This window comes from Arvicola amphibius, chromosome 10 (assembly GCF_903992535.2).
Source record: "Arvicola amphibius chromosome 10, mArvAmp1.2, whole genome shotgun sequence".
Lineage (NCBI taxonomy): Eukaryota > Metazoa > Chordata > Mammalia > Rodentia > Cricetidae > Arvicola > Arvicola amphibius.
The window spans coordinates 100,084,160-100,107,630 of record NC_052056.1 but is presented as its reverse complement, the minus strand read 5'-3'; the positions used below and the strand labels follow the sequence as shown (position 1 = coordinate 100,107,630).

The window sequence follows — 23,471 nt, the reverse complement described above, 5'->3', positions numbered from 1 at the left end:
CTGCTAAGTGGGAAAGTGAGTGTCTAGCCCAGTTAACTCCCACAGTTTCATCTGAAACCCACTCAGCAAATGCCTCACACACATCCTTTCCAAAAACTGAACCAAGAACTTTCCCCCTCATGCATTTTTTTATCTGTGTGCAACCACTTGGCAGCATAAATATTTGACTTTTACCCCAAGCACACAGAATTCCATGATTCTTTTTGGAAATTTTTATCCTTGAACGCTTTTGTCTTTGCAAAAACCTTTCAGTGTGACTGTAAGCTGCTCACTTAAGTAATACATCATCAAGGACTAGGGCGAAGTCCCAGGGGATAAAGCGATTGTCTCACAAACATAGGGGCCCAAGTTCAGAGCCCCGGAACCAATATGAAGCAGAGTACAGAAGTGGGTGCCCATAATTCAAGTACTAGTTCCTAAAGAAGAATGGATGGAGGACGGAGAGAGCTCATGGGCTAGCCTGGTGTACACAGTATCAAATAACTGTCTCATACAAGGTGGAAAGAGAGGACCCTCCCAATATATCCTCTGATCACTACATACACCCCTCAGATAAAAAATAAATATGGATCCAATGTCCTTTTTAACCACTTAAAGCTCCAAATGGAGAAAACCTGCCTTCGACACATATCTTAAATGTGGGGCATGCAGGAAGGCCTTGAGATAGGGTTTAACTACTCACAGTGTGATTAGCAATAGATGAGCGAGCCACTAATTGGATGAAAGGAAATAAAACTGCCGTGGAAGGATGAAAGGATAAACAGAAATAAGCAACAATTAGCAGTTTATCGTCACAGAAAGGAGGGAACCCCACGGCTGTTTAGGTAAACACCAGGCTTGGCTGAATGAGGTTACACACAGTTCAGGGGAGACGGTGGTGAGATGAACTCAAACCCAGAGAGAATGGGCTTCAGGGTGGAGAGGAGACCTCAGGTTCAGGGTGTGCAGCATGCAGAAAGTGACAACGAAGGTCACTCGCTTGAGCTGCTCAAAAATAGCCAAGCCAGTTACAAAGCAGCTGCTCATGAAGGACTGCGGAAGCTTCGGCACTGAGCAAGGCTTCCCAGTCGCCGGCCACTTAGGAAGCACTTGGTACAGCGTAATGAATTACGTCCACATTCAGAACGACTTACATTCTGCTGCTTGGAATAATCTTGTGTCCCTCTCTAAACCACGTCACTTGCGGTCTGGGGCAGCTGACGATGGGCACTAAGTTGAGAAGCGCTGCCTGTCCTTGAGAAACTGTTTTCCTCTGGTCTGTATCCATGAAATTCCCCATATCTGTGGAGAAAAAATGGACTTTTAAGTTCTGGAGTGAGCTATTTTATGCGGGGGAGTAGGGGTCAGGGAGGGAAATAACTGTATTTTACAGTGCAGCTGGTGCCGCCGCCACACTTAACAAGGTGACAGGCGAGACTGAGAGGCAGCGCTGACAAGGGCGGGTGGGGCTGTGCGGGGAGCATTGGCAGTGCCGTGAGCCTCTGAAACAGCCACCGGGACCCTCATCAGCAAGGCCATGGCCCTTTGTCACACAGCAATGATATGATGGTGGCTCCCAGTTGAGTCTAACATGAAAAGAAGCTGTTGGAAGCCATCTCAGGCCCCGCGAAGCAGTTTCTACAAAGCTGCAATGAAATATTCCTGGATACCTTCCTCCACCTGGGTCTCCTTTTCTTCATCTCTAGGGTGATGGTCTCCCTCACGTGTCTGGGAACCAATGTGCTCCAACCATTGGAGTGTTCACAGAGAAGTCACAGAGAACCCCCACACTGATGACATAGTTTGGGATAATCAGTCTTTGTTTAAATGAGTAAAACAACCAAAAAAAAAATGAGATCACAGTCATTACACTGTAGATATGAAAGGGTCTTTTTTAAATTAGTAAATTGAAAATTTAAAATAATTTCCATATTGTTATCAGATACAGTCAATGTATATACACAGAGTTGTTTCCACACCATACTGTGCGTGTAGTAATGTATATGTGTACATGTTCCCAGGTATATGCAAGTGTGTATGTGGGGGAATGAATTGCAGGTGTGTGTGTGTGTGTGACTGTGTGTGAGTGTGTCTCTCTGTGTGTGTAGTAATGTATGTGTGTACATGTTCCCAGGTATATGCAAGTATGTATGTGAGGAAATGAATTGCAGGTATGTGTGTTTGTGTGTGAGTATGTCTCTCTCTGTGTGTGTGTAGTAACATATATGTGTACATGTTCCCAGGTATATGCAGCTGGTATGTATGTAGGGGAATGAACAATTGCAAATGTGTGTCTGTGTTTGCGTGTGTATATATGGAGGCCAGAGGATGATCAGGTATCTGTCCTGATGGATCTCCACATGGTTTGGGGGACACCGACTCTCACTGAACCTGGTGGCTGAGGACTGGCTAGATGGACTCCCCAGTCAGCCCTATGGCTGGTTCTGGCATTGTATGTGGGTGCTGGGATCCAAACCCAGTTCCTTGCAGTTGTGTAGCAAGCACTTTACTGACTGAGCCATCACCCGTCTATTCTTAATTTCTTCTGTTTTTATCTTGAAGACAGAATCTCACTATGTAACCCTGACTGGCCTGGAAATCACTACATAGACCAGGTTGCCCTTGAACTCACAGAGATCTGCTTCATGAATGCTGGGTTTAAAGGTGTTCACCAAACTGCCTGGCCACCATATATTATTAAGTATATCTCATTTTAGGATATTTTTCATGAAAGAAATGGTACAGCTTTACCATTAAAAGCTATTTTCTGTGTGCCAGGGCCTGCTATGATGGCACAGAAAAGAGATATATAAGACTGTGGGAAATGCCCTTGCTTATTAGAAAGTGAAGGAAGTACTTACAAACTGAAGGACTGAGAAACAAAGGGTGGGAACAAGGGCATGGACAACCCTGCAAAGTCCAAACTTCATAAATAAAATGTAGTATACTATAATCAATTCCAGGCTCTTAACTTACTCAAATATGGTTTGGGTATTGATCCACACTCTATTTATTATGTTTTCAATTTTTCTATTGAATAAAAGTTCTGAATTATTCTGTAGACAGATTTGGTGGTGACTTCATCTTCACAAACCAGCAAGATTGATGTCTTCCTAGTGACTTAAACAATAGCCAAACATGTATAATATGGGGACCTCCCTCAGTCATCGTGATTACAATAGGAGGGTGAGATAGGTCTAAGTTATTTTATATGCTAACATAAAGCTATGGATCATAATGGATAACAAAATTAGAAGCAGCAATATTGAAACCACCAAAGCAGAAGAGAAGCACTACAGTATAGACTCAAGCCTGGGGCATCGTATAGTGTAAAACTTCAGAATGTTCTTCTGCTTGCTTTTAAACAAGATGACATTTCGGCAGTGTTTTCAAACGACACTGAAGCAGACCGTCCGCTAGACAGATCCTAGTCTTCAAAGACTTCCCATCATAAGGAAGGGGCAGCGTATAGGCCAGGTCTCCTGCCCCCAAAGACTGCGTGACAGTCAAGGTCTCTGCCTTTTGATGGTCCCTTCTTTTAAAAGTTTCATCCCCCAAAATGGATCTGCTGAATAAAGGCTAGATGGCTACAATAATAACAGCTGGGACTTGACTGCCCATGTCTGGTAGGCAGCAAAATGGCTCCTTATCTTATCCCGGGGAAGAACCAAGGAAATCTGACCTTAACTTAGGTTCAACTTTTTATTCTAAAAACACCTTTAATCCCACTACCACCAAGCCAATGGCAGTTGGTTTATACCAACCATCTTACTTCCTGCTCCCATGGGTTTGGGAAATCCTTAATCTTCTCAGTTGGAAAAAAAGCAACATCTCACCTGGGTCTCCGTGTTTGTTTTTAGATTTTTAAAGTTATATTTATTTATTTGCATGTTTATGTGAGTGTTTATTACCACAGGATATGTGTGTGAACATATGAAGGTCAGAGGAGAGGACAAGTTGAAGGGGTTCTCTCTCTCCTTTCACCGTGTGGGTCCTGGGGATGGACCTCAACAGGTCATCAGACTTAGGGCCAAGTACCCTTACCCTCTGAGATATTTAACTGGCCCTATACCAATTTTAACCATAATTATATTTAATTTATTTATTCATTCATTTATAGCCAATGTCTCATGCCGCTCCATCTGGCACTGAACTCACTATGGAGCCAAGGATCATCTTGGACTTCTGATCTTCCCCGCCTCCCAGTTTGCTGCCGTGGTTGGAACGCAGGGCATTATCCAAGCCAGGCAAACATTCTACCACTGAATTACACCCCCAGGTCTTATCACGCTACTTCAGAGGAACCAAGGACAAGTATCAATTGCCACAGCAGAAAGTGCCTCCCCACACTGCTGCAACTCTGCCTGCTGCTCAAGGCCGGCGCTCATGCTGCACACATACATGCCACTTGAACTTCAGATCTTCTCTGCAAGAGAGCGCCCATCCTGTTCCGCACCACGCAGCGGTAAAACCCGGCATCCAGCTTCTGTAAAGATGGGATGATATACCTGAAAAATGCCAAAAAGAAGTGTCAGTGATCAGTCCTGGAAGAGTAAGGGCATCCCTCCCATAAGATGCTCAAGTGATCATTTCTCTGGTACTCAAGACGTACTCAATCCCTCGCCAAGGGAGACCACTGTGAGTTCGCTTCACCAGCATCCCAAATCCAATGAGGCTGCAGACTGGTACATGGAGTCAGGACTCATGCTTGTCTCCTACGGTCAGCACAGTGTCACATATGAATCAGGCATTACCATGCTGTTGGGGCGTGAATATGTAATGTTCCCATAGGCTCACTTGTCTGAACACTGGGCCTGTTGGTCATGCTGGTGTGGAAAGCTTAGCAACCTTTAGAAGATAGAGTCACTGGAGAAAGCGGGCCATTGGGAGGTTTTGTGCTCTCTGACTCCCAAGGCACATATGTGACCTGCTGCCTCAAGCTTCTGGTGCCATGCTTTCTCCACCATGTTAGACTGTATCCCACAGAACCTGAGGCACAAACATTCCCTCCCTTAGGCTGCTCTGAGAAATGTTAAATAACCAGTGGTCACTGCAATTAAAGCAGACTTTTCAGTTTAAGAAAATTACCTATTCTTACAGTGCCAAATCTCAGGATTTACAGAAATATTTTCTGGAACTGTGGACTCCTGCACACAAAGTCCAAGTCCCTCCATATAGAAGATCACTGCCACTTTCAGGATGAGTTGTGGCTGTCCTCAGGCAAAGCAGGCCCAGGCCCAGGCCCACCCTGTCTCCACCCCAGTGTGGATGTCTGTTAGAATAACACATGCTCCTCGGGGGTTTCCTTTTCCACGTGCTGACACCAACAATAGCTTTGTTTTTTCAGATGATGAAATAGTGTCAGACGTAATAATTTACCTTGTGTAATATGAGTGATTCTAGTTTTCATTCCTAGGGCTATAATAATCCCTCACACCCCATACCACTCCAAAAGCCTCATCGGCATTACAAAGGACAGTAAGAGAGGCTTTCTATACCAGTCCTGCTGAAGTATAGAATTAGTTTTATAAGTCAGTTGAAATCCATGTTTGAAACCAGCAGGGATGTAGTTAATGATCACTGGATAGAATTCAACAGCTCCTGAACCCAGACCTGAGGTAGTACTTAACTGATTGTAGGCTATGGTCATAAATCAGCCAAGAACAAGTTTTGTCAAACTGTCTGAAAAAGGGTTAATATTCAAAATATATGTGGAGCTCCCTAAAGCCCAACAGGCAGAGACACTCATCTGAAGAAGGCAAATAGCCACAGGTTTTTTAAGAAGGTAAGTAGAGCATCCACAGTACTCAGCCTCCACAGTACTCAGTGCATCCACGGTACTTGGGTGTACTCATGGTACTCGGCGTTTACCGTACTCTGCACACTCATGGTACTCGGCATTCACGGTACTCTGTGTACTCACAGCACTTGGTGTATTTACCGTCAGGAAAATGCAAACCCCAACCACACTAAGACTACAGCCCCCGGCTCTTAAAGGCCATGCTGAGGATGGAGAGAAGGGAATTGTTGTTGTCCACTGCTGCTGGGCACGTACACGGAGACAATACTACATAACGAGTGCTCTTTGCAAAATTAAAAATGGAGCTATTCTAGACTCAGCACTGCGTCTCTGAAAGGGAACTGAAATCAAGACCATGGGGACCCCTGCACCCCATGTTCACCAAAGCTTCATAGCACCCAAGCTCTGGAAAGAACCCAGGAATCTGTCAGCACAGGAGTGGATGGAACACGGTATATAGATTTAAACCAAGAAAAGCGAGTTTCCCCCAAGAACATGGATGAACCTGGCAGACATCCTGCTCATGCAAACAAACCAGTCACAGGAGGAGAAACACGGCATGCAATGGTGACAACCAGGGAGGGCAAATGGGGATTGAGGCAGCACCAAAGAAAACCAATGCTTAGTTAGGTAAAATAAAGATGTCTTATCAGTGTTCTGTGAGGCATAGAGAACACAGCTAGCAATGTGGTATTGTGTATTTACGGTTGGCCAAGGGACTATTTAGGCATTTTTTTTAATGTTTAAAATTCTGTTTCTCAGTGTGGGTGTGCATGATATGTTGGGGGTATTCATGCCTCAGTGCACATGTTTAGGTCAAAGGACATCACTGTGGAACGTGTTCCCTCCTTCTACCTTTACACAGGCTTCAGTGACCCGATTCAGGTCAAAAAGCTTGCAAGGCCAGAACCTTTACCTGCTGAGCCATCTTTACCAGCCCTACATGTTCTTATAACATAAAAACAGTATTTGAAAGACAGGATTGGAGCAAATGCATGCAAATGGTGATGAGGAAGTTGTGACTGTGGTGTCAGGGTATGTGCTTATCCCTAAATTCACTGGATTGTGTGTACTACATATAGATAATGCAGTGTAAGCATATTATATCATATTAAAATAAGACACAGTGGTGGAGATGACTTAGCATTGTGAACAGGAGGACCAGAGTTCAAATCCCCAGAACCTAGCAACAAGGCTGTGCATGGTTGCACATACCGATAGCCCCAGTGTTGAGAGACAGCAGAGACTGGAGGATTGCTATGGCTTTCTGCCCACAGACTTAGATCCACAGTCAGTGAAAGACCCTATCTCAAGGCAATAAAAGGAAGGGAAGAGAGTGATGGAGCAGGCTAACAGGCCTCCGAGTGCACTTACATTTGCACACACGCGCGCGCGCGCACACACACACACACACACACAATTAAATTAAATTAAATATGTGGGTTGGTGGTACTCACTTGTCATGTCCAAGAGGTCATTGTCGCATGCCCTACCCAAGAGGTTGAAGTGAATGAAACATTACAATGTTCACATTGTAACAGAACAAGGAAAACTTTCATTCTGAATGAAGAAAGCAAGGAGTAAGACGTGGAGGCCTGGGTCCTTTTCACACTGGGAAGGGGCGGGTCATGAAAGGTCACATGTACACGGTCTCCTCAATATCTGAAAAATGCAATGCTGCTGCTGCTTTCCCTTAACAAAAGTGCTGCTCCGGCTGCGGCTGTCTAATCTTTTGAAGACATGTGTTCTTACAAAGTATAATCAGAGAAACTTAAAGTAACTCGGGCAAAAGACACAGTGTTAGCATGTTCTGTTTGCTCTGTACCAAGTAGACCTGGAAGCATTGATATTCAACTAATCGCTCATCTTTTTTATTCAAGTATGTCCAATTAGTCATCCTGGAAAAGGGAACCCAGAGGAATAATTTTAGGTGAATAAAATACTTGGACAATACAGGCAATTCAGCAGTAAGCAAATATTAATCAAAGTGAGTCTCCCTCTGATAACCTTGCGGTGGTCCTATGGTAGGACTCATAAAACCTTTTATGATAAGAAAAAAACATTGCTGAGCATTAATCTTAAAAATTCTGTTCTATTATGAGGAACAGTTCATCCCAAACAAAATTAATTAGTGAAGACAATCAGAATATACCAAACCAAGCACAAAGAGTCAATGCCATGTATTTAAATTACAAATCAGACTGGAAGGCTGCAAGCTTTGATTGTTGTGTACTGTAATTATAGGAATGAGGGGTGCTGAGATCAGGTTAAAGCAAAATCAACAGAAGTTTTTAGAGGAGCATGAGGACAGGTCATTGGAGCACAGCTCTGGAGAGCTGCAAGGACAATTGGATCATGGTGACATGACCATGTTTACATAACTGTTACCCGATCTACTTTTTTCTCTTTTTAAGTATCTTGCATAGATGCAAAAATTCTTGTGAATTTCTACAATAATCTTATATGCTAATGCACAGAAATAGCATTGCTTTCAGATGACAGGAAGAGGCAGATAGGAAAAGTGAGTATTAGGCATATGTCGCCGTGCGCCGTCTCCAAGGATAATGTCGCACCAGGGGAAAATCTACAAAACCGTTGTGAAGTCCTCCACCTCTTACCGGAATTCCTGCGCAAATTATGTTCACCTAACAGATGGGGGTGTTCGTTGTAAGCCTATTGTTTATAAACACACATTTTTAAGCAGAGAAAGTTTCCTGGCTCATTGGAAGAAGGTACGATAAAAATTGTGGTACCATATGCCGCTCAGCACAGGCAACACTTGCTCCTGCTCCAGTCAACATTGGGCCAAGGTATGAAGACATCACACCAAGGTAGGGTTCTGCTAGACCAACACAGCGCTCCAGGACAACAGAACTCTAGTTCCCACCAATGCCAGGGATGGCAGAGCCAAGACTGCTGGAGATAGCAACTTAGCCACCAAGGCTACCCTGAACACACACCAGAACATTCAAGGCTTCTCCTTCCCAGCCAGCAGTAAATGCCTAGCTAGGACAGGATGGAGAACTCACACTGAGTCTGCCCAGGATCTGAACCCCCTCCACACTTATGGACACTACTCTAGAAACACGTCTTCAAAGAACAAAAGGTCACAGTGGCTATACTTAGGCTCACTCCAGAGCACAGAGACATTACACAGCCAAGTCAACACTGCTGCTGTGGCCTGGTACCGCAAAAGAAGTGGCCCAAGAGCCAAAAGGTAAAGTGAGAAATATGGCTGTGGTTGGACGGGATGGTGATTAGACATGGCAGTTGGGGTAAGACAAAGGAGACAGGACATGGGTGACGGGAACTAGAAGGGACAGGGTATGGCAATGGTAGGTTATTGAAATGGCGGTGACACAGTGGCAGAAATGCTGGTGGGAGAGACATGGCAGAAGCAGTGATGCAGTGGAGGGGGGGAAGACACACAGCGGTAGGGGACATACATGTATGGGGGGATTTGGCAGTGGTACAAAGGAAGCAGTGGCAGGTGGACAAGTGGAGCAAAGAGGGAGTTGGATAGCAACTGAGGCAGCACCTCAGATCATGGCGTTCGGTGTCCTGAGGGGACTGGCTTCTGGGATGACTGTGGCACTTGGGGGTTTGCCTCACTCTACTCTGCCAAACCTCCAGTGTCCCCACAACTCTAAAGCCACTTCACTATCTGCAAAAGCACAACTCATGAATGACAATAGCGATAGTTGCTTTCTGAGATTTAATGCAGTTCAAAATCAACTCTAAATGCAATAAAAACAACTTGGGGGGAGGGAGATTAAAACAAGATCAAAGCAACAATGACCACGGCTTCCTGCTAAATTGCCTGTGACCATTGACACAGAGTAAAACAAAAAGAAAAAAAAACAAAAAACCCTAAGACAAATTAGGCTGATAATATAGAATCTTTCCACAATAGAACTATTCTATTTCTAGAAAAGTATGATAAAATATAACTTACTTTTAAAGGGTTACTGTTTGGCAGCCATTTACAACAAGAAGATACTAGGACTGAGAATCCTTATCAGGGCAACAAAACCCACACCTCCAGAACAAGGTCCAGTCTAAGTATCTTGAGTGGGGATGTAGCTCAGTTCATGGAACGCTTGCCCAGCAGGCACAAAGTCATGTGTTTCATCCCTAAACCAGGTGCAGTAGGGTGCCACACACTATAATCCTCACACATTACAAGCAGGAAGATCAGGAGTTCAAGTCATCCTTGGCTGCACAGGGGACCTCAGTTAGCCTGGGCTCAGAACTCTGTCAACCAAACAAAAAACAAATAACCAACCAATCAACCAACCAACCAGCAAGCCAACCAACCAACCAACCAACCAACTAACCAACAAATCAATAAAATACTACTGCTAATAATAATGATGATAACATAAAATTTTGGAGCTGGGAATTAACTTAATGGTTTAGTGCTTGACTAGCAACTATGATGCCCTAGCACACCTTAAAAAGAAATGAGCAAGAAAATAAGGGGGAGATTTCCTAAGTGGTAGGAGGCTTCCCTAGTATCCATAAGGTACAGGTTCAATCCACACACCACACAAAAAAATCCACTAGCTACAAGTATAATTTTATGCTAGCATGATACCTATTTTGCATGAACAAGCACCAGATTTTATAATAAGTTTTATGTTTTTGGACAAAAGCTCATTCTTATTTTTATAACTAAAAAGAGGGGATTTAGGGAAATACACATTAAAAGCCATGTGTAGGTTCACAAAATCACCCCATCTTGGGAAGGTTAGATGATAATTATGTTTCCAATTTTTTTTTTATAAATTTCTTATATTAAATTTTAAAAAAACAATAATCCAAAGTGGAATGAGTCTGTCGCTGACTGTTTCCTCAAGCAAAATAATGATGAAAAAATCTACACTGGAATTTGATAAGAAAACAGATACACAATTTTGAATGTGTGCCTGACTGACAGGTCATACGCGTTGGGGCAAGTTGAAGGTTATGCCCTTAGAAGAGTTAAATCATCAGTATGAAGTTAAAGTGCACAGAACAGGAGAGATGGAGTTATCCATTGGGAACCCTGTATTTCCAAAAGTTACCATATACGTGTGTGTGCGTGCATGCATGCATGTGTGTGTTTTTTTAAAAAAAAATTATTTTAAATGAAGAGGGAAGCTAAACAGGTGCCTGTGAGAATAGGCTACACATAACAAGCAGGTAGTAATGGTGTCAGGGTTCAAATCTGGCCATCCAAAGATTCCAGAGACCAATGCGATGCCAAGTTCCCACAAGCATCTTACTGATGGCTATCATAGATGACTATGTTTAGACTCTATTCTAACATTGACAAAAGTCAACCCAAAGTTCAAGAGTCACTGTTGAGATATTCCTAAGTCTCTCCAGGACTTTGTTTTTCACTAGTGTAAGCAATGTTTTGGAGACTGTTCATTCTTTCTTTCTTCAGGGGCAAAAAGGTAAAAAATCTCCATTTCATGAAGCTCAAGAATGTGACAGGAATCGGTCTGTCAGATCTAGCATTATTAGGATTAAATACTCTCAAGTCAGTGTGAATTGAATGTCAGAAAACCTTTGGGAAAGAGGGCATTGATTTTTTTATGGAGAAAAATCTTTTATTCCATTTGTGATTACTTAATTCTTTATGATGTGAGATTCTCTGTAGACATAAAAAATGGGGACCATTACATCAAGAACTGAAGTATGAAGACAAATGTTATCCTCTGCACAGTAAAAAATATCTACACCAAGGTATAATGAAAGAGGGATCTAAGCAATAAGCATGATAACAAGCACTAGTGAATCAGGATCATACAATTAAAGCTCCTGGTGTTTCATTTGGAAGTCCTTGTCAAAAACGGATCATAGTAGATGGGGTTGTCCTGCTGGCTAAGGCTTTTCACTTAGACTCCAGAATTACCCTAATACAAAAGACCCAACGAGATTAATTATCTACATCCAAATCATCTCCAATAAGAACTTTAAGAAGCCACATGCCAGTTCCGTTTGGGAAGTTCCCCTGGAACAACCCTATCTGCTCTGACTACACAAAAAGACAAGACAGTCAAACTGAAGCCAGCAACCAATACAAGCAGCACACAGTTTTGTGGGATCCACATGAAGACGGGCCACACCTTACTAACACTAAAGATCTAAGTCACATACCCTAGCACAAGCTATGCTCTATAAGCCTGGGAGGGCAGCATGGGTCACTTTTTCTTGGAGTGAGATGGCAATAGCCTATCCATTCTTAAATTCCCACATTTATTATCCCTATCTTTCTAGACAAAATGATAATTTGATGCTTCAGAAATGAAGAGTCCATTTTTCGATGACAGAATTCACAAATATAGTTTTATGATAAAGAAGAAAGTTGAAGTCATATCAAAAGCTTCATACCCAATTTACAACCATCTCTATATGGGATACTAAGAACCAATTAAGCAACACAGCATGGAACTACATGAGATTTTTTTTTTTTTATCTAAAACTCACAATTCTCATGGCTGGGGTAAGCCCAAATAAAATCTGTTTATGTGAGTGAGTGAGTTCACAGAGACTTACTGTAAACCATCAGAGGAGAATTAGCATGAACTGAGGTTAGGAATAAGTAGGGAAGTGCATATTTGCAGGAAGATGCAGATGAGGGTCACATTCACTTTAGATATTGATAAAAATAATCTGTTTCACCTAAGAAGGAAGTGTTCACACACACACACACACACACACACACACACACACACACTTTACTTGTTGATTAAAAAATTGATTAAAAAACAATGTATTAAGCAGTATATAAAAGGATGATCTTTGTGGTTCAGGGAAGAATTGTACTAGGGAGATGTACTTCAACATGTAAGGAATATGAGCAAAAGACAAGTCTGTAAATATTTTAAATTTAATAAAATCATATTTAAGAGCTAAGTCTTCGGATATAAGGGTACAGTATATTTGCCCAATAGCCAGGCTTTCTTATTTCTCTCAATAATATTTGAAGTTTTTGCTATAAATATTATGTACATCATTTGTCAGATTTATCATTATGTATTTCAATATTTGGTACTATTTTTAATTTGTGGTGTGTGTTGTGTGTGTTATGGATAAGGAAGGATGACTGTTAAAAATAGAGATAGGTGAACTGATGTATAATTTTTACATATTTAACTTCTATCTGGTAACATTACTGACCTCACTTGATTATACTGTTTGACAATGAAATCAGTATTTTTTCTTTTGCAATATAGATAATTTATTTTTCTTGCCTTATTGCACTGGCTAGTAAGTCTACTATCATAATTTGATGCTTCGTAACTTTGGGGTTCTTATTCAAATTAGGAGAAAAGAGAATTGTTTCTTTAATTATTTTCCCTTGCCCTTTCTTTAGTTGAAGGTACACATACATTTGAAGTTTTCTTGTTACTCTCTAATGCTTATTTAATTGTTTCTTTAATATGCCTTTTGTTTTGTATAGTTCTGTTGATGTATTCATAAGCTTACTCATATTTTCTTCTGAGCATTCTAATCTCCCTCAGATACAGTTTTATCTTTAGAGTTTGTCTTACTTTGATTATCTATAACACAACCATAATTGTCTCCCAGCCTTTCTCTGCTACTTTGTGTCAGTTCCACCATGGTTTCAATAGCCTTTATTTTCCTTCTCACTTTACATCATGCATTCCTGTCTCTTTGCAAGTTTGATACATTGATTAAATTTTAGATACTTGAAGTTTCATTTGTTGAGTTCTGGCTACTTTGGCATTCTTATAAATGTACTTAAACTTTGCTGTGATGCTCAGAAGTAATTAGCTCAACCCTTTCAAAGTATTGCTTTTTAACAGTAGCTAGCTGGGACTACACCATATTTTGGCAGAGAAAAAGTCATAATCAATGTTCCTTATGCTAAGCAACAGATTGATTGATTATTTCAAAATAGTGATTTTTGGGCAATTGTGTTTGCTCAATTTGAAGGCCAAATTAATAATTTTTTCCCAGCTGATTTGTTACTGAAATCTGCACAAATACATTCCTTTGTTTTTCCTAAAAGGAAAAACATCCTTTCCTTAAAGGATGCTATGCTAACTTTTACAGAATGGTTCTTCCAATGGAAGAGTTTTGTATGTGGTTAATTGTGAAGGACATGTAGTACAAACAGAACTGGCCTCAGCTTAAATAGTTGAGCTGCGAACTGTTGTGATAATATTTTATCTTTTTGCATACAAGGCATTTAATCTATATGCTAACAGCCAATATATATTTAATTCTCTTTAAGTCCTAGAAACCATCCCATATATCGAGACTAACAATAAGCAAGTTAAGATGCTGTCCTAGCAAATTCAAAATGCCATACAACAAAGAAGGTTGCCCTGCTTTGTAGGGCATATCAGAGCTCATTCAAACCATCCTGGCCCATTAGCTGAAAGTAATGCATTGATAAGCTTACAAAAATAATTGCTTTATCTCAGGTTGAGCTTGCTCAGTGATCACATGGTCTGCATCATCAAAATAGTATAAGTTTAAGAAAACAATAAGGGAAGCAATGTGATATAAGCTCACAGTATTTACCTGTACCTCATCTGGGGGTAAATCCCTGAGGACAACTTCCTGATTATTTGTGGCAAATGGATGTTACTTGAATTGCAAAATTTGGCAAATTAAGATATGTGCTGTGACAATCGATACGTATTCAATATTCTTGATGGCAACTGCACAAACTGGAGCAGCCACTAAGCATGTAATAAGTCATTGCTTAAAATGCTTCTCATACATGGGGACCCCAAAAATCATAAAGATTTCTTGTTCAATGCATCCCTAAAGATGGATGATGTGTCTGGATATGTTAGTAAAGCATTTCAGCAATTTTGTTCACAGTGGGATATCAAACATAAGACAGGTATTCCTTATAATCCTCAAGGACAAGGAATTGTAGAACATGCCCATGGCTGCTTGAAAACACAACTTCAAAAAATAAAAACAGGAGATTATCTCTTCAAAAACCACATAATGCCATGAGCCATGTACTGTTTACGCTAAACTTCTTGAATATGGATATCCATGAGCAGTCTGCTATGGACAGATTTTGGCACGATGGCACCAAGACAACCTTTGCTAAAGCAAGGTGGAGAGACCCTTGCACTGAATTATGGAAAGGACCCAATCCTGTGTTAATATGGGGTCGAGGACATGTCTGTGTTTTTTCACAGAATGAAGATCAAGCGAGATGGCTTCCAGAAGGTCTGGTTGAATGTATCCAGCAGAGCAATGCCAGCCCTGATGTCACTGCAGTTGCTGATGACTCCATAGAAAAAGTACAAAGAGGTTCCTGAACCTGTGATCCTGACCTCCTCATACCACCATGCTGCAGGCTGAGGTAAGGGGTACCTGAACCAGTGTTCCTGACTCACAACATCATGCTGCAGTCTGAGAAGGGAAGGGAAGGAAGATCATGGTGACAACTGATGATTCCCAGCCTCTTGATGGACTTGCTGCACAAACTTCCAGACCTAGTGAGTACTGTTTACATTGGAACCAGACCAGAAACGTAGACTGAACATTTGACTGTTTTATATTTTTGGACACAGAAATCAGATTGCCAGTGAGGTATGCAGTCTGCTGTTGAAATGTTGAAAGAACCTGAGAACTGGGACCTCAATTTTCCCCTCAGGGGAAAAAAGACTCATTACAAGGAGTGACTAAAGCCCCTCTTCAGATATGAGGACGGTAGCCTAAGAGTTTTTTCTGCTGTTCTGAGACTGGGACAATTGCTTAAAAGCAGCATTGCAATTGGACTCTCACCCATTATAAAAACCCTTTCTTGTGATTAGAATGGATTTAAGAGAATTGTGATTTAACAAATTGTGTTATGGTATTGACCTGTTAAATTGTGTAATGGTATTTACCTGTTAATGCTTTAGTTCACTATAAGATGTTAATGATTAGAAAAAGATTAGGACTTGTCTAAGAAAAGTTTGACATTACCAATGAGTTCTTAAATTTGACATGTTTGATAAAAGTTTAGATTTTGATACAGCTAAAAAGTGCTAAGAAACACGTTAGACCAATTCAAAAAGGGCATTCCCAATCCTGGTGATCCTCCACTCCTTTAATTAGGAGATACTATAGCCATAGAAGTATGTATAGCACAAAACATTATCTGCTTGCTTATCATTATTGTCGATGAACTCTCTTGACAGAAACTTGGCTCAGAGACACAGAACCCAGAGGTACTTTCTCCCTTAACTTCCCTTGATTACAGAGGTCAACAGTCAGTGATGGGTTTGATCCCATGGGAGGCCAGGTGCCTAAGACATGGACATGTATGATTGGAATGTATGTACCAGAGACAGTAAGTCTGGGAAACGGAAAAGCGTTCACCTAAGGCAACCATCTGTTCTGTTTCAGAAACACAGGCTTTATTAAAATTTATAAAAAGGGAGGAATTGTGGAGGCCCAAAAATGTGAGCCTATTTGCACCTTGACCAAAGGTCAGAGAGTTGGAATTTACTTCTATTCCTTCAAGGTTATTGTGTTTCTACCTCAAACAAAGGTTCCAACTAGATTCAGAGTTCTGCTTTCTCAAGGCTATTGTCAACAGGTGGGGCTAATATATAGACCTTGTATTTCAAGAATGGAGAAGTAGATATGTTTCCACCTCAAACAAATGTATAAGGATCCAACTAAGGTTCCAGCTACCTGTGGAGATAACATTGGATTCCACTTGAGGAGCGCTTTGCCCACAGAATGTTTTGGTCTAGGGTGTGAGCATGACTTGTTTTGTCCTAGCAACAGAATGTTTAACTACGGATGTAGCCCACAACCTTCAACCAGTCTATTAATTTATTTGTATCATGTTAATGCAGTTTTTTTTTTATCTTACTCCTACCTTTTGAGGTCAGGGTATCGTGCGCAATTGGAAGTTAAACACAGGTGATTTCAGTATTCACTGGAACTCCCTCCTGGTATTATTCTACATGCTTCTGTTTTATTGTTTTTATTTGTGTCTTTGTATTCTTTACTAATATTCCTAAATCCCTATGCCCCTACCCTGGCGAGTAGCATTTTTGCTGAGGCTGGTCCCTGACAGGGGTTGCTTTTCCTCTTGACACATGTTCAATATCTGATGTTGACAGAGATAGCTGTTGTAGATAAGGATACTCTGCCCTGTCTCCAGTAACCTCAAAGAGTCAAGTATAGACCCTTAAGGTTCTAGCACAAAGCTGTGCCTTCTTTAGTGGGCAACTCCAGATACTGAAAAGCAATTCCTGTAGTGCAGAGTGATAAATAAGAGCTAGGCTGTGGGTATTAGAAAAATGCCCATGGAAATAACTCTTACAAAAGGATTATCAGAGCCATTTAATTCTAAGAATCAAGGCTGCTCTCTCAATGACTCTTAAGCCACACAAACTGATGGAACAGCTAAAATCCTAGGCCTGAGGAATGCATGGCCATAGCATGCTGGACACAGAAGTGTCACAGTATAGCCTTCCAGGAATACTGCAAAGGGACTAAAGCTTTCCAGAAGTACGGCAAAGGGGCAGCTTTGCAAGCAGCATATTTGGCCCTCTGGTGGTTTATTACCATTGTCATCTAGAGAAGACCTAGACACCCAGGAAAAGAACCTCTGGGCATGACTGTGAGGGACTACCTAGGTTAGATTAGCCTCTGGGTATACCTGTGAGGTACTACCTGGGTTAGATTAGCCTCTGGGTGTACCTGTGAGGGCATACCTAGGATAGATTAGCTTCTGGGTGTAACTGTCAGGGACTACCTAGGTTAGATTAGCTTCTGGGCATGCCTGTAAGGGACTACCTAGGTTACATTAGCACTTCCCTGCCATGTACAAGATGCTGAGAGGATCATCACCACTATAAGAGAACACAGTACTGATAATAGTATTAGTAAAGGACCTATCGACTAGGTTAGAGCCATATGGCAGAGGGAAAGGAAATGGCAATCATAGCGCTTGGCGCTCCTGTCTAGCAGACTCACTTGAGTTCCTCACTGAGCCATCCACTGCACCCTTCTTCATGTGGGTTTTACTCATCACTTATCAAAGTTATCCCCAGGAATTTAATAATTTTTATCGATACTGTGAAATTTCCTCATCCTTTTATAAAACCGGAGAAAATAGCTTTCTCCCTTTAACATTCTCATTTTTACTGAAATTAAAAAGAAGCATCCATCAAGTTCCTATTGTTATTGTGGCACAGAACTGAGCGATGGAAACAGGTCTCCTAAGATGACGATGACATTCTTAGACTATCCAATTATCCCAACTGTTATAATAGGCATACTGCACTAGCATTAAGAAATCCTTCGCACGTGGGTTTGCATACAGACACACACTTGGAATATAAATATTACAGCATTTTCCTCAGTGTAGACTGGGACTTACAGATGTCTCCTGTAAAAGCTGCATGCAAAGCCACCTCAGACACCTGTGCAAACTTAGCTTGATTACTCAACTGCTATTGATTTGCCTCTGCCCTCATCTGTGCCTAAAAGATGGCACAAGCATCAACGTGAAACTGAACATTTAAAATTCACCACGATCCACAAGCAGAGAAAATACTATTCTTAGTCCATGCTAGAAAAAGGTGAAACGGCGTTATTATCTCCTTACAGTGTTAACATTTTCCTAACTGACACCAAGGGAGGTAAAAATCGGCGCTCGCTCTCAGGCATCATGGCTATCCTTTTCATCCCCGTTTCCCAATTTGAGACTTACAAAGGTCTCTTGAAGGTTAACACAGGAGAGCTGAAGGTGTTCAAGGGGAGGAGGTAGATGAAAAGAATAATTTGAAAAAAAATAGTATGTGATTTTTAAAGCAGCTTTTACATCTGGACATACTGATGATAAAATACAATGGATTCTTGAGAACTCATCTCAGAGTCTGAAGACCTCGGTGAGCAAAGTGTAATTCATCACCTCTACCATAAGCCATCCGTGCTCCAGAAGAAGGCATGTCTCCCCGTTGTGCTCCCAGCGAAGCGGTAGTGAGGCAGCTGCCTTAACAGTCCATGTATAATGAATCCCTACCTTGGTCTTGCTTCAATATAAACAACACTGTTTTGTCTTCCTGTGGATTATCACCACATGTTTCAAAAGAATAGGTAATTTTTGTTACTGGAAAGAACAATGAGGAGCAAAGTATAAACGATATAGCTTCTCACATATTTCGGTCAAGTTTAAGAAGCTGCGTGTGTAAGAGTAGCCTAGGATACATGTGGAAGAACAACAACAACAAAAAACCCAAAAATGCTTGGGCCAGGGAAGCAGCTTGAGTGGTATGGTGCTTGGCTTGCAAGTATGAGGACATGAGCTTGATCCTTAAAACTCATGTCAAAAATCCAGATGTGGTGGTGCACACTTGTAATCTGAGCACCGGGGAGGCAGGGACATCCTGCCTCCCCTAGATGGTGAACTCCAGATGTCAGTGAGAGATCTGGACAAAGTAAGGAAAGAAAGGAAAAGGATGGAAGTGGTAAGTGTCGGGGGAGGGCAGCTGAGGTTGTCCGCATGCACAAATAGTCATATATACAAACACACACACACACACACACACACACACACAAAGTGTGAACACACACATGTTGCTACACAATTATTTCAAACAAGATGCCCATCCAGCTAAGACCCTAAGCAATAGTGGAGGGGGTGCCTGAACTTGCCATGCCCTGTAGTCAGACTGGTTAATACCTTAAATACCACCATAGAACCTTCATCCAGCAACTGATGGAGACAGAGCCAGAGACTAGCAATGGAACACTGGGCTGAGCTCCCAAAGTCCAGTTAAAGAGTGGGAGGAATGAGAATATGAGCAAAGAGGTCAAGACTATGATGGGGACACCCACTGAAACAGTTTACCCGAGCTAATGGGAGCTCACCAACTCCAGCCGGACAGGGAAGGAACCAGCATAGGACCAAGCTAGACCCTCTGAATGTGGGTGACAGTTGTATGGCTGGGTCAGACTGTGGAGCCACTGGCAGTGGTGCCAGGATTTGTCCATGCTGCTTGTGCTAACTTTTTGGAACCCATTCTCTTTGGATGGATACCTTGCTCAGCCTAGATATAGTAGGGAGGGCCTTGGGCCTTCCTTAAAGCAATGTGCCTTGCCCTCTCTGAGGAGAGGATGGGGCCAGAGGTGGAGAGAATGGGAGAAGGGGAGGGAGTGGGAACTGGGATTGTTATGTAAAATGAATAAAGATAGTTTGTTTTCTTTTTTTTTTAAAAAATAGAATGTGTACATTTAAAGCAAAAACAACAAAACAAGATGCCCATGATGATGTAATGTCCACCTCATTCAGGTTCATCGTCATTCCTTTTGTTCTCTCCCTTTCCGCAGGTGAAGACCCACAGAAAGACTCTTAAGGGAGACGCCCTCCATCTGTGAGGAAGGAGAGATCACTGAGCAGGGCACAAAAAGGTACAGTGCCTAAACAAATGGCCTAGCCGCGGGCAGCTCCATTTCAGAAACATACTAAAGGAACCCGAGGATCAGGGAAAGAAATTCCTTTTTAGGTAGCCACAGCAGGTACTCAGGTTTGAGGGCCTCCTTCCACACACCATCCACCTCTATGATCTCCTCCCCAGAAGGAACAAATACTTGGGGTCCCACTGCTTCCTTCCTGGAGCACTCAGAATGTATCATCTGACTTTTCTGAGCCCCCACTGGCATGGGATTTATTATGTTATTTTACAGATGAGAAGACGAGGTCAAAGCGGTGACCTTCTTCAAAGTCACTCAGATAGGAAGATGAAGTTACTAGACCTAAAGGAACGCGTGTCCAAGCTTGTCACATGTCACCCCACGCTGGTCTCATTTCTACACTCACCAGCTTGTCTTTTTTATTTTTCTTTTTGCCTTTACACTAATGAGTCAAGCCCCACAACATCACACGATTAACACTGAGGAATATTGCTGGTAATTACTGGAACATTAAATGTGTGTCCGAAAATAGGGTGTTCCACACAGCAAAGTAGCTCAGTGCCTACAACACTATCCATGAGGTGTGGTCAGCACTGTGATAGCTCAACCTGACAGGATCTGGAATTGTCCAGGTGACAAACTTATGTCTGTGTCTGTGAGAGAGGTTCTAGCTGGGTTCGCGGGGGCAAGTCCTACATTGACTCTGGGCATCACCATCCCATGGCATGAAATCCCAGGCAAGACAGAGGGGGAAGTGAGCTGAGCACTAGCATCCAGCTTGCTCTGCTTCCTCACTGGGAACACATTACTGCTGTGATTTTACCTCCACAATGAGCTTAAGGTGTGAGCCAAAACAAACCCTCTACCCTTAAATTGATTTGGTTGAGCATTTGATTCCAGCAATTCAGAAAGTAATTAAAACAGTAGTGTCTTGCAAATCTTTACAGGAGGGCACACAGTCAACCTCCCCAAGGTCATAGCATCATGCAGGACATGGATCTGGGATTCCAACCTAGAACTATTCAAGTTAAAGGTGCTCTGGATGGCTATGATAAATCATTCCCTACAAAGTGAATAACTAGGGGTGGAGCTATATTGAACAAGGTCAAAAGTCATACATGTTAGAGGGCAAGCACATGGCAGAAACAAGTAAACAAGTATAGGGTGATAATGAAGAGAGGAGCCAGATGCACAGTGGGGATGAGAGCTTGTGAGGTGGAACCGTGCAGCTGTTTCCTTGGCTTGGTTTGCAGAGCAATGTAGCCAGCTTCTGAATGGACTACCAAGACCAGAAAACATGGGGCTTTATAGGAAAGCTCACAACCACATGAGTGGAAGTGAGGCTTTGATAACACATACATGCATACACACACACACACACACACACACAGAGAGAGAGAGAGAGAGAGAGAGAGATAGGGAGAGAGAGAGAGAAAGATAGGGAGAGAGAGAGAGAGAAAGATAGGGAGAGAGAGAGATATAAAGATAAAGATAGGGAGAGAGAGAGAGAATGAGAGGGTGAAAGAAAGCTAGAAAGTTGAATGAGCAAGAACAAGAAATATTCAGGTAGATAGACAATCAAGGCAATGCAGAACATGGATCACATATTACAACTTCTGAGGTAGATGAGGGAGTGAGCTGGCCGTGTGTTAAGCTGATGCTCCATATGCTTATTCTTTATTAATTCATGAAAGCAGCATATTTTGATGACGTTGGGGGGTCTTTTGAACTTTGTAGGCAACACTAGCTTCATGACGCTCTGAAGCAGAACATCCAGCACAACGGTCCTTAGGAGTTGATGGCTACAGAGGCCAAGACTTGGGAGCTCTCAGGTTGAATTGCCAGCACACGTATGGTGGCTCACAGCTGTCTGTAACTCCAGTTCCGGGATATCTGATGCCTTTTCCGGTTTCTATGGGTACCAGTCATGCATATGGTGTGCAGATATACATGTTACAAAATACACACAAAGAATAAAAGTTAAAGTAAAAAACATTAATTAGATCAAATTGTTTGTTGTTACCAAGAAATACAACTATCAGTAAGACACCCACAGACTAAAATCAAGGACAGAGACCATCTATTAAAATAATAGAAGACAAGAACAAGATGGCATGGCTACTTCCGTATCTGATGGAGATGACAACAAGCCAAAGCTAGTCAAAACACACAGAGGGCTAGAGAGAAGGCTCAGTGCTGAGAAATGCTTGCTATACAAATACCCAGACCCAAGTATGAATCCCTAGCACCCAAGAAAAAGCTGAGCATAACTGTGCAAATCTGCCTATAACCACAGTGCTGTGAGGGAAATGGACACAGGAGGCTAGCTGGGGTTTGCTGTCAGCCAGCCAAGCTACAGGTTCACTGGGGAACCCTCTTTTAAGGGTATACAGTGTATAATGATAAGGCAGGAGACTTGATATCCTCCTCTGACCTCTAACATGAATACACATAGGCACATATACGTACACACATGTGTGCACTATAAATACATTTACATACAAAGTCACACATACATGTACATAGACATAAAGAAAGAAAGCCACTATATATTAACAAAGGATCCAACTCATCAAGAGGATACAACAGACATAAGTATATTCACACCAAAGCTCAGGGCTCCCAATTTCATAAAACAAATACTAATGGACAGAAAAGGTCAGAGACATCCTCATATAATAGCAGCTGGTGATTTCAGTAAGCTAATCTCATTTTTAGATAGGTCATCCAAACAAAGATCAGCAAAGAAAACCCATATTTAAATTATGCCACAGGTCAAAGGACTTAACGGAAGTATACAGAACATCCCATTTAACAGAAACAGAATATAGATTCTTCTCAGCAGACATGAAACCTTCCCAGCCCAAATTAAGACTTAATGAATACAAAAACAACTGAATTTTTTAATCTTATCAGATCATAATAGGATAAAGGTAGAAACCAATACAGTAAGAGAAACCACAGAAACTACACAAATAGATAGAGACTGAGCAATACACCCTTGAATGAGAGAAGGTCACTGACAAAATCAGCAAGGAAATTAAAATTCCCAACAATCAGATTAAAAAATGAAAGTACAACTTAGGAGAAGCTCTGGACACCGCTAAGGTAATTCCAAGAAGAAAGTTTTGGCTCTGATATGAGTGTTCATAATCCTTTTAAAACAAGGATGATGCCAAATAAACAACCTAATGATATACATCCTGGTCTTCAAAGGCCAGAAGCAAGTCAAGCACAAAAGCAGACAAGGGCAGATGTGACTGAGATGGCAAATAAAAAATTA

General features: G+C 41.8%; 1 protein-coding gene across 1 annotated transcript in view; it reads right to left on the bottom strand.

The window, feature by feature from the left end:
• Sdk1 (sidekick cell adhesion molecule 1) overlaps window positions 1–23,471 on the bottom strand; it is a 935,030-nt gene that overhangs the window by 573,512 nt on the left and 338,047 nt on the right. The window contains exons 3-4 of the mRNA XM_038345621.1: window positions 4,381–4,487; window positions 1,134–1,281 (exon numbers count right to left, since the gene is read on the bottom strand). Coding sequence (XP_038201549.1) covers window positions 1,134–1,281; window positions 4,381–4,487 — 255 coding nt within the window. The remainder of the gene's footprint in view (window positions 1–1,133; window positions 1,282–4,380; window positions 4,488–23,471) is intronic.